The sequence below is a fragment of the Perissodus microlepis genome, chromosome 7, assembly GCF_051167445.1.
Source record: "Perissodus microlepis isolate ML-2025 ecotype Zambia chromosome 7, ASM5116744v1, whole genome shotgun sequence".
In the NCBI taxonomy this organism is placed as follows: Eukaryota; Metazoa; Chordata; class Actinopteri; order Cichliformes; family Cichlidae; genus Perissodus; species Perissodus microlepis.
Window position 1 is genome coordinate 57,301,545 of NC_140467.1, and position 12,333 is coordinate 57,313,877.

A 12,333-nucleotide genomic window follows, 5' to 3' on the forward strand; every position below is an offset into this window, starting at 1 on the left:
TGTCCAAGACATCAGTTTTTAACACAAATGTGTAGTAGAAAGTTTTTTTTGATTGCCCGACACACTTTGTAAATAACTTTCCTTTCTTTGCACCATTATCTTCGTAATTGTAGACACTTGTATTCATACGGCTCCCCCTGAAAACTTTCTAGGCTTTTTACACATAAATTTATTATCTACTAATTAGAAATGGTCCTATTTTTATTATCTGTCCATGGTAAAATGGTGTGTGCATTGCTCATCTTACTCCAGCATAGTGAGATCAGAAGAGGTTCCCAGACATCTCAACACACTTTCCAGATCAGCAGGATGCAGATTGCAGAAGCTGAGGCTGAAAGATGCAAAAGCTGAATGATTATCATTAATACTGATGACATATCATTATTGGACAAAGGATATACCTGAACAACCCATTATAACAATTAAAACATTAAACTTTTTGCTTGATAACTGATGGTCTGTTGGTTACCAGCTTAAAAGTATCGCTTTACTCATTCTAAATGCTACCCTACTATTGTTCTGCAACATCAAATATATTGTTGTTGTAAGCTTGTGATACAGAAGCATTAACATACCAGAGAGATTTGGATATTCCGCTTGCAGGTTTTTCCCTTCCCCTAGCAAACACAATAGACACCTTAACAGGAACCTGTAATCTGCAACATAAAGAAACATTCAGATACAGAGCAGAGATGATAAATCTAATTTTGCATTTCCTGATACAGTATGTCTAAAAGTTCCTGCAACTATGGTTGCTAAGATTAAATGCGTGTTTGTACCTGATATGAAGCTCCATCACAGGAGGATAATCAGACAGTAGAGCAGTCAGAACCACCAAACCCTCCACTGATGAGCAGCTGTCATTAATGCTGAGAAAAGATTGTAAAACATCAACTAAATGATGCAGGGTTTTATGTGCAGGTATAGCAAAGTGCACAGCAAGCACAACACAAAAATAGATTTCTTTTAAAACCTAGTCTTACATGAGCTTGTCAGTAATGCTGAACTTTGGCAAAAACTCAGTCAGTGTCCTTAAAATTTCTTCATCCCACTGGCCTCCAGACACACTAGAGTGCAAAGACATACAGTAAAACAGCCACACACATTGACAGGCCTTTGGCTAGCATTCATTTACCAATGTAATATGCACACAGTGTAGTTTGCAGATTGTTCAACTACTTTAACAGAGGGAAAACAATAAGTCAATAACTAGTGCATTGTTACTATTCTATTCATTACCAATGTTGTCTGTGTCATAAGCTCTGAATAGGTTTTTCTAATTATGAAGGTGTGTACTTATGAAATCTTACTCTAGGACAGACAGCGCAGGGCATCGAGCCAAGGATTCAGCAAGTTTCTGCATCTCAGACTTGTTCCAATTCTGGTTCAGCAAGCTGGAGAAAAATGACACCATCATAATGCAAACATCCATGATACAAAAACCTCAAAAATACTAAACTGTGACATTTAGAGTCACATTTAAATCAACATCCATTGTGGCCTTGCTACATGTATATCTTTGTACTACATTGTTGATGCTCAATAAACATTTAAAAAAATAAAAATAAAAAAAATAAATAAATCAACATCCACATAAACGTCCTTTCTAGTCAAGATCTTTTGAAGCCAAAAAAACAAACAAAAAAAACAGTAAAGGTGAATGCACATTTTGCTGACATCCATTTAAGATCAACGAAGGTGCAAAGTTCATGAAGGAAACTGGAAAAGCTCTTTGGTAAGGCAGTTACGGTAAACTGACTTATTTGTTTCATATCTTACCTGATTGTTGATTCAAGTATAGATTTATGGCTGTAGAGCGGAAAATATAAATATATCAGAATTTTACTATGTTCATTTTATTGCTTTATTTAGTTTATAAGCATAAAAGTCACCTGTTCATATCTGACTTTTGGAAGAAAGTTACTGTCAAGTCTTTGATCCCCCTGCAAAGAAAAATAACCTGGACTGGAGTACACGTTTATGACACACTTATGTTTATCTGGTCTTGTCATTATAACTTTATCAATAGCAATTAGCTACTTTGAATTTCAGGAATCTCAAATCTATGACTGAGAAAATATTAATAGTGCAGTGAGCATTACTGACAGAAGCGAGTTAAAATGTGTGTAATTTTTATTTAATTTAAACAACAATCCCTGTGCCATAACTGTGCCTTAACCGCCACTTTGTGTGCATGTGTGTGTGGTCATACTCTGCATAAACATGTTGGATGTTCAAACATGAAGACATCGTTTTAATAAGACAGTCGACTGCATTCAGGGTTGTGCTGTTTCGTCCCAGCCTACAAAGAAGCACAGACACATATGATCACCACACAAAGTCTTCTGCATTGTTAAGTACAGACGAGTCTTTGCATTACAAATGTGAGAACTTACGCTACATTCGAAAGGTTTTGTAGTTTGGTAAAAATCTCAGCAATGCGACTGATTCCTTCATCCCTCAAATTGTTGTCACTTAGGCTGAAAAAAAAAAATGAGCAGAAACTTTAAGCACAGCATTATTAAAAGCATCTGGATAATCAAGCAGTAAGCTAGTACTATATTGAACAACAGAAGATATACTTGATATCAGTGATGTGTGGACACTCCTGAAGACCAGAGGCCAAACTAGCTGCTCCAGTAGCAGTCAGGCTGGCACCAGAAAACCTTGTGAACACAAACACAAACAGGTAATTATTGTAGTTAAGGGACAATTACCTTTAATATATTTTTCGCAGGAATAAAGCAACGATATAAAACATACTCTAGTTTTCGCAGGGATGTGAATTTAGGCAAAACAGACGACAACTTCTCAGCAAACTTGTCCCCATACTTGCGGCTGTGAAAACTGTAAGGACACATAGTGAATAACAATAAAGTAATTATTATTCATAAGGAAGCATCAGATTAGAAACTGCAAAAAGAAAAACATCAGTTCAAAGCATCAATTTAAAACAAACAAACTGCTTTTTACCAGCATCTCTATAGTTGATAGGATATTTCTTGATGCTGCTATGTTTTTATCTACAAATTAATTATTATCTAAGCCGCCAGGTGGGAAATTCCAATGCTTAATCTTTTCTTGAATGTAGTATTTTAATTAAAGAGGATAAAACAGATTCGGATTCCCAGAATCATAATATGAGATGAGATCTATTTGTTTAAATGTCAGTGTGAATGTCTGAACATAACAACTAAATAAGGAGGCATTCAAATATATAAAAAATGGTAACTCTTTCTTAAAGAGGTGGTGACAGAGACAGATTTCTGTGACGCAGGGAATCAAACTAGATTCACAGACTACAAACTGAAAGCCAAAGTAAGGTTTATAGGAGCTTTGGAGTTGTAACCTGTAATCTCTTTTAACCCTGTATAATATTTGATACATGAGATTTTGAGACCTATATATCATCAGCGTGTTTTTAACACACACAAAAAATGCAACAAAAATAAATAAATAAATAAAAATGAAACCTCATACATGGAAAATGTTATTTATTTATTGATTTTTTTAATTGTTAGCATTTGTCCAATTTGTCAAATTAAAAGAAAATCAAATGTCTGGCATTAATCCATGCTTCAGGCTTTACAGGGTTAATAATTCACTCTATGTAATCCAGAATAAACTGGAACTAAATCCCCGTGACAGAGGTAATTTGATGGGATTGAACACTGGTTATATCATGTTTGCTTTACTTGTATAATTTGTACATGGTTTGGGGGTTTACAACAGTTTTCTGAATTATAATTTTCACATTTCTAAATCATATAATGATGGATAGTTTATTACATGTACCAACAGTATTGTAAGTGTTTTACATGTGGATGATAACAACTTTTTTGTCACTCAATAGTCTTTTCATTGGCTGCCTTCCAGGTGGCTTTTCTTGCACATGCTTTCTCTCCCACTGTATGCTCTCTGGTGTTTGGAGCACATCTGGTTCTATGTATGGGTGGTCTCTATTTGTCATGTCCAAAATGAAATAAGAAATATGTGCCGGTATTCTTTTTGTTTTCATATTTGTCAAGATCAAGAACCGGGTACTGGGTTTAGGATTAAGAGTTGGGTGACTGCCCAAAAAAAATCTAGTTTAATAGCTTACTTGTGCCTGGGTGACATAAAATATACACATGAAATAATTATGGTGTAACTATGTGAGAACTGTAGAGAGCAGCTGATAAGTTCTGCTTGCACCCTTGACACACATTAATGAGCTATCGCTGCAGCACTTTTTCAGACACCGTCTCGCTTTACTTTTAATGTCTGAGCTGAAATCTTTATGGTCAATGCAACTTTATACCAAGATATCTTAGTTTCACAATATGTACAGATTACGCTATATTTGTCATTAAATTCTTGTTTCGGACAAGGAAAACATCAGGAAAAGCAACTAAGGAGGGATAGCTTTCCCGCTAGACAGACATTAGATGTTAGTGTGCATAATTATATAAAATTAACAATAAAGATGCTTCAACTTTCAGAATTAGGCAGTATAAACAGATGACTAACACGATGTGACATGACAACATGCAGCTTACAGATTTTGCTAAACAGATAGGCCCTGTCCCACCCACTCTTCAAGACATGCAAGTGCAAACTTGTGTGGAAAAACATTCTTTTTCGAGTTGATAAAGAAATACTTTCAAAGAATCAGCGGTCGTGTTTTTGCAGTTGAGTCCAGACTATTTTCTGTCTTCTTGTAACAAGAATACTGAGCTCATTCACTGTCACTGTATGACAGGTGGCCAGTCAGCTGAGGAATGTCAAAGGCAAAGCTGCAGCTCTATTAACAACAACATTCACTGCTGCTGTGCGACTAGTCCTCTCTCTGCATGTCCATGGGCTAAACATGGGTTTTATAATTTCTGACAGATCAACACCGTCCATTTCAACACTCTCATGTGTCACAATGATGGCTTTCTAATGCTCCTATAGTGCATTCCCACAAATATCATATGAATAACCTTGTGAAACCTTTTCAAATAAATGCTGACCTGTAAGATTTAACATATCCAGGATGGTACAGTAATATAATAAAAACCCTTGTCTCAAAATCAAAATAAACTTTTGTATTGTAATTAATAGTTTATTTTTGCTAGTTTTATTTAGGTTAGCTAAAAAAAATTACACGTAGGTTTTTGGAGGGTTTTTGTTACTTTTTAACTACTGTAACTCGTAAACATCTGTGTAGCCTCACCTGAGGTTATGAATGCCCTGACACCTGGCCAGAACTATTAAACACTCCAGCTCCATGGAGCACGCTCCGAAGTCCAGACCGATGTCATTATGATCGGCTGAATTAACTACGAAAGCCAGAGCTTCGATATCATTCGGTAACAGCCAGATGTTGCGCAGCTCCAGTTTGGGTCTCACATCAAAAACCTGCTTGGCGAGTTGGTGGTTCTGGCTCTCCTGAACACTGTGGCAAAGCTGGAGTATCTGGCAAAATATAGCAAATAAAAGATCAGTAACAAAGAGACAGAAAATAAAATCTGTTTCCTGTTTTTCATTCTACCTTTGGTCCAGTCAGAGTGTTACTGTTACACATGGTTTTGAGCAATGTCAGAACAAGGTCTTGTCGTTTCTGGACCCAACTTTGGGCTCTACCAGAAACCTTGGCTAACTCAACCAGGGCTGGAGTGCATTGTGAGGAAGCCAGACCGCAAACATAGAGGTACAGTGAGTCAGTGAAGACCGTCTTCTGGTCTGATTTGGTTGTCCAGCGAGTTTTCAGACTGAATCTGAGGATATAATGAGAGGAAAGTCAACTTCTGAATTATGATGCAAATTAAAGCATGTTACAATACTGTCCAGATGACAGTTTCAACACTCTTCTGGGAGATGTGAATAATAATAATATGACCTGGCATACTTTGAAATACAATAAATAATATTATTTTAAGATTTAACAGGTAGGACAAAAACAAACAACTTCTACAGTGCAGCCTACAAAGCAAACAGAGTGGGAAGAAAGCACAGTACACCAGTTTGAATGGCTTGCGTCTTTTCTTGCGTCAGGTCCATTAATTTTACTAAATTCCCCAAATGCTCACGGAATGAAACACAACAAAACGTCAAAGCCAGAACTGAACTAGTCATTTTGCAGCTGCCTGACTGATTTCAAACCAGAGGCCTCCAGAACCTCACTCAGAAACATGTGAAATCAAAGGGTTAAATGAGGAAGTGTGAGCAAACAGACCTGTTATCTAATCATTTAAGGAACTGGGTATGGGTGAGGTCCTTTTTGCAATCCACCTTGTCAACTAAATATGATAAAAGTGTGAACAAATCCATATCACACCATCAAAAAAATGTAGTGAGTCTTTAGGGGAAACAATGTGAGATTTATTAAAATACAGCTGTATGAATAGATTTCATGGTGTTGTAAACCTAAGTGCTGCAGCAATTAAAAAAGCAATTAATTAATTAAGATTTAAGTCATTAATGAATGCGTACCCCCTGTTTAAATACTCTAAAGCACAAGTTACTGTGTCGTGGCTGCAGTTATTTAAAAAAGTCCTAGAGAAGGAGCTTCAAGTCTATATATGTTTGGACATATGAGAATGGATCTGAAGCCGAAAAGGGGATGGAAGATGAGCTCTATAAGGGAAGGGTGCAATTTGGATGTCAGAGGGTGGAGCTTAGCATCTGTGGGCTCTGATGCAATTAAATTCCTGCTTTTAAAATGAGTCGTGATAAAAACAACATCCTTTAACAGAAGAATAAATAAATCCATGAAGCTGCATTGTCATTTTTAGAGGAAGCAGTAGCATGTGGTGGAGTACAACCCGGGCTTGTGATATATGTTATACTACATGTAGCCACATACAAGAGGCCTCTTAGCGAATGACTGCTGCTTAGTTATGTCAGCTGTGCCATATTTCACTTTCAGTGCCCCCACCTTTGCACAGTCTCACAGACTCTCGCAGTGTGATTTGAGCCGTCACTTTATGCCTACATCAGTGTTTTTCTGATGTAAGGACTAAGGACAAATATGTCTCGTACTGTAGCGTGCTTAACTCGCACAGCTCAGGTTGCTTCCATGGCAGAGTTATTCCTGGTATACCGTGTGACTTTACATAGTCAAATTCCATCGTGCTTTCTTCCACATATTCTAAATGAGATTCATTAATTAACTGTTGAATCTTTCAATATATTCATCATGATTCTGCTGTGTGTGTGAGCTTCTCTTTTTAGCTTAGGCGACAAACTTTTATTTCCACAGCTTTTCAAACACTCCATCACACACTAGTGTCTACCTGATCTGAAAGGAACTTATCTATTTCGGGACCAGGCAGAGACTGCCCAGCACCGAGTTGGGAGGACAGGTGTACACAGAAGCGTCATTCAGCTAAAGCAGCAACAAGAAAGGTGACCGTATCTAGGACATTTTGTTCACTTGGTTAATTAACAAAATTGTTTCCAGGATGTGAATTTGATTTGATGATAATTTAATCAATCAATGTGTAATAATGTCGTGAATGTTATACTGTTATCTGTAATTTGAATTTGTCCCTCACCAGTGAGAGAGTAAAGTGCAGGGGTTACTGTGTATGTGCCATTAGACTAAAATAGTATCTGTCTATTTTATTAGGTACACCTTGCCAATTTTGAGTTATCCCCCCCCCACCTCCACCCCATCCTTTGCCCTCAGAACTGTCTTTATTATTTGTGGTACAGACTCAGAGACTCTCTGCCATCTATAATCCAGTTTTGAGATCCCTTCCCAGACGCCTTAACGCCCACTCACATCCTGGGCCATCTGACCTCAGGAATTCGCATGATAAGGTGGGGCCAGGTTTCACAATGAACACACCCGAAACTCTGGCTGATTGGGACCCACACCCAGTTTCACACCTTGGCTCAGGCGATTAGAAGATCATCAGGGGGTCCTTTTGTCCCTCTGTGGGGGGATACTCCCACTAGGTTTATATCTGGGACTCTCCACCATTTGACCTTAGAACTGAAGAAGCTTCTCGGATGAGAGGTGAAACGTCTTCAAGTAACTTAAAGAAGTCCAGACGCTTTCCTTGCAAGCTCCTTTGACTACGATGACCTGGATGACTGAGAACCTTCACAGACATACTCAGAAAGGTGTTTTCATGTTGCTTATACCAAATTCTGACCTTTCTGTTTAAATGTCAAAGCAGAAATCCAGACCCATTAGGCAATCTTGTTCAATTTTGGTGAGCCCCTGTGACTTGTTGCCTCAGTTTCCTGTTCTTAGCTGGCAGGGTGGCACCTGGTGTGGCCTCCTGTTGCTATAGCACATCTGTTTCAACTTGTAACTTATTCAGTGATGCTCTTGTAGACAGCTTGGTTGTAACAAGTGGTTCTTAGAATTATCGATTCTGTTCTTTCAGCTCAAAGAATTCTGCGCGTTCTCCCATCACCAACACATTTTCACCCAGAGAACTGTCACTCACTGGTTATTTCCTCTTTTTCAGACCATTCACTGTAAAAGCTAGAGTTGGTTATGTGGGGAAATTCCGGTCGATCAGCATTTTCTGAAAAAAACCCAGACCAGACCATCTGGCACCAGCAACCATGCCACGTCACTTAAATCACCTTTCTTCCCAATTCTGATACTTGGTCAGAACTTCAGCAGGTCATCTTGACCGTGTTTTGATGCCAAATGTACAGAGCTTCTGCCGTGCGACTCCGTAGTTTCTCCATCAGGTGGGCTATATAACCTAAACAGGTCTTAACACTGCAATCATCTTAAAAATTACACCCATATTTCTCTCCATTTGGCTTCCTTACCTCTTCTTAAGCTGTGTGTCATTAACATCATTACTAGTCATGATTTTCAGTGCAGCTAAAAACTCCTGCACTGTCAGATGAATGAAGCAGTAGGCATTGGCAAGTATCCCGTCCTGACGTCTGAGCTCCACCTAACAGCAGATAAGTAATTATGTTATTATTAATAATATGTTACAAACATGACAAGTCATCTAAAGGGACAACCTTTATCTACCCTTACTCTGTTTACTACACACAGCCCTGGCCCTATCTATGCCCACTGTAAGGAAACACAAATAACTTTTGCCCACTAAGCAAATCTATTAATAGTATCAATAGTATAAACAGCATGCAAACACTCAACAACAAGGATTTTGTGGACATTCACAGATATGAGGAGGACATTAATGCATGCATTCATGTCTGACCTGTGATAAGAGTCCTATTTTCAATGAAAACTTTAAAACCTCCTGTGGAATCTCTTCTTTCAAAAAGAGTATCTTGCTTTCCTCTAAGCCTCTCCAAGCCAGCTGGCTCAGCTCACACAGCTCCGATTGATACTGACTCAGAATGGTCAGTGTGGTGACAGCACTGCACGGAAAGACAGAAAACAGAGATAATCCATAAACTGAAGCGTGACGCGTTTTTTGCTACACTGGTGCTTTCTTTTCTAAATAGTCATTTTTTTCATTTACTTTTTTGAAATATAATGTTCAAGATGGTGATACACTAGAGTGAGTTCACAGCTCAGTCTCTACCTGTGAAGAAATCTTTTAGTTTTTGGCTTGCCATCTCCTCCGTGGTTAGGGGCTCGGCTAAGAAATGAGGCCAGAACAGTGAGGTAGACCTGAGTGAGGGTGGCGGGGACTTGGAGTGAAGTGGGAGTCAGCTGGGGTCTGCCATTTGTTCCATCCATTATTACATCTTTGCTCCCTTTTCTTTTTCCATCCTCTTGTTTCCTTTGTGCAGGATTTCCTCTTCTATTGCCCTCCTCCCCTCTGGCTTCTCTTGACATCTGTGCTCCTTCTGCTTCCTGAGCATCTGTCCTTGCCTTACTTCCTTTTTCGTCAGGCATCGGTGCTCCTCCTGTGTCTTTATCTCTACACTGCAGCAGTAAATGCTCAAGACAGATGCAGCAGATGTTGCATAGGGCAGGAATGGAAGACATGGCGAGGAGGTGTCGACTGGAGAAAAGGAGCTGTGCTGCCTGCTCTCTAAGAGCTACATCTGCTGGGTGTAAATGATGATCAAACTAGTTAAAGACAACATACATTTAAGATAGATGTGCACAAGAATTTTATTTATTATTTTTACACCAATTTTTTCATGTTAGTAATGCAGCTATTTCGCATGAGATCCTGTTTTATATGGAAATTACTCATTTCTACTAGTTTGAAAGTCTAAATTTTAGTAATTTGCCAGTTATACCTGGATACAGGTGCTGGTTTGCAGTTCTGAATGAGCAAATATAGCACTGCAAAAGATGTAGATAACACCAGATTAGGGTTATTTACATAAGCTACTGCCAACAAGTAAAATAAAAAAGACAAAGAATGTTTAGTCGGAAACATGCAAGTTCAAACTTGGCTGATATTTATGTGAGTTTTGAAACCCACAGCAACCATAACTGAAGAGAAAATAAAAAATGCACACAAGTGTCAAGAAAGAGTCAAAGAGAAAGTGAGAAAAAATATCAGAGACAACTTTGGCTGTGGGGAAAGAGAGAGCTAGATGTTTTCAAGAAATAAATAAGCAGCAGAAATCTGGTGTCCAGAAAACCATATTTTATCAGTTAATACAAAAAAGTAGTATTAAGTGAATTATTACATTTTTTTCTAACTTGATATAATTGTATTGCCTTGATTATATATACTAAGCACCAACTTCCACAGAGAAAATTTAAGTTAATACAGAAGAGCCAAAAACAACACTTCCTCAAAACTTTACAGAAATAAATAAAACAAATAAAATAATTAAATAAAGCCCAACAACAATGTAAATACAAGTAAATAACGTTTTCACCTTTTGCACCAAAGAAGTTGTCTACATACTCCTTGATCTCATCCTGGTCCCAGCCCAGCAGATGGCCTACTTTATCTGAAATGCCATCCAAATCTATAAGATCCCGTACACGACAGGTGACCAGCACAGTGCTTCCTGGAAGAATCTGGCGATTTAGCAACCCTGAGATGAGGTCTGCGACAGGCAGAGGATCTTCTAAGTGCAGCGGTTTCCTCTGCACTTCTTGTCTGCTGAGTTTGCTGTGAAACTCATCATAGCCATCCAGTACCCAACAGCTTTGCTCTGGATTAGTAAGGAGGTAGTCGATAATGGCTCTCTGTTCAAATGAAGAATACGTTTAGAATGTGGGAGCAGTTGAATTTCACACCTGTAGTTTGTTTACTCTGGCCCAAATCAGCTGATGAGTTCATAAAATTGTAGCCATTTTCCCATGGATTCATTTTTTTTCTTACACAAACACAACTCTGATCTTCAATTTACATTCATTTTACCACTAATATGATATGATATTCTGTCACATCCCAGAATGCAAAGCATAACTAACTATATGAAGGGGTTTAGCTCAAACCAGATTTTGATTTAAATGAAATGCATCCCTATGTTTAGTATCACAAATGTACTGTTTTATAACAAGTATTACTCAAGCATTACGTGCGTACCTTTGCATCTTCTCCCCCAGTTGGAGGGGGGTAGTACTGGAAAAGCAGCTCTGATAGTGAAAGAGGGTGTGACAGTAGGTTGAGCTGACGAAACTCCAGCAGGACAAACAGAAAGGATGAAGGGATAGGACCCTGGATGAGATGGAGAGGAGAACAATTGGCAGAGGAAAAAAAGTCATATCAAATTCTATTTGCACAGCTTAGGTAGTTCCACAAATGTGAAAGTTGTAAAAAGCATTCACTGGCTCCAGAAGAAACAAGTTTGCAGTGGAAAAATGGCTGAACAAGTAGCTGCCTGATAGTAGCAGGAGTATCTTTACTTTTATTCTTAATGCACCAAATTGATAATTTATTTATTAGGTTTTTCCAATAAACAATGAGAATGCAGAGTTTGGATCATCTGCAACCTCTGCAAGGTCAGTGATGGTCCCTAAGCCTACAGCATACTCTAATAATGATAGCCACAGTAAAGCCAGTTTAAGTCAGGTATATTTAATATGGCCTTTACATACAGTATGGAAATAAAACTGTCCTATGTTTTTATAACACTAGCATGTAAATCTGGGACAATGGCTCTTCCTTTATTCCTCTGAATACAAATAAGACCAGCACTAGCCATACAGATGAACATAGAACATGTCTGATAACGCAAATAATTATAAATGTTGACAAAAAGTGAACTTACTAATCCACTAGCCCACTGCTGTCCTAAACAGGATGTTAGCAGAGTTTTTCCTGATCCAGTCTGGCCCACCAGAACTGTCACTTTACCCATACATCCCTGGAGGAACGTCTCCAACGGCACTCTGGACTCCAAATACCCGTAATCCCCATCGGGCTCTGAGTTTGATGAGAAAGATGTGAGGTGTGCAGCAGACTTCAAATATTCATGATTAGGTAAGTTTACATG

General features: G+C 38.4%; 1 protein-coding gene across 2 annotated transcripts in view; it reads right to left on the reverse strand.

The window, feature by feature from the left end:
• nlrc5 (NLR family, CARD domain containing 5) overlaps nt 1-12,333 on the reverse strand; it is a 36,014-nt gene that overhangs the window by 18,378 nt on the left and 5,303 nt on the right. For both annotated transcript variants that reach the window (XM_084936223.1, XM_084936222.1), the window contains exons 6-24: nt 12,109-12,263; nt 11,424-11,555; nt 10,765-11,080; nt 9,501-9,969; nt 9,171-9,333; nt 8,764-8,894; nt 5,516-5,741; nt 5,198-5,439; nt 2,764-2,847; nt 2,583-2,666; nt 2,397-2,480; nt 2,213-2,302; nt 1,893-1,943; nt 1,780-1,809; nt 1,311-1,394; nt 984-1,067; nt 780-869; nt 576-656; nt 248-331 (exon numbers count right to left, since the gene is read on the reverse strand). In XM_084936223.1, coding sequence (XP_084792349.1) covers nt 248-331; nt 576-656; nt 780-869; nt 984-1,067; nt 1,311-1,394; nt 1,780-1,809; nt 1,893-1,943; nt 2,213-2,302; nt 2,397-2,480; nt 2,583-2,666; nt 2,764-2,847; nt 5,198-5,439; nt 5,516-5,741; nt 8,764-8,894; nt 9,171-9,333; nt 9,501-9,969; nt 10,765-11,080; nt 11,424-11,555; nt 12,109-12,263 — 2,680 coding nt within the window. The remainder of the gene's footprint in view (nt 1-247; nt 332-575; nt 657-779; nt 870-983; nt 1,068-1,310; nt 1,395-1,779; nt 1,810-1,892; nt 1,944-2,212; nt 2,303-2,396; nt 2,481-2,582; nt 2,667-2,763; nt 2,848-5,197; nt 5,440-5,515; nt 5,742-8,763; nt 8,895-9,170; nt 9,334-9,500; nt 9,970-10,764; nt 11,081-11,423; nt 11,556-12,108; nt 12,264-12,333) is intronic.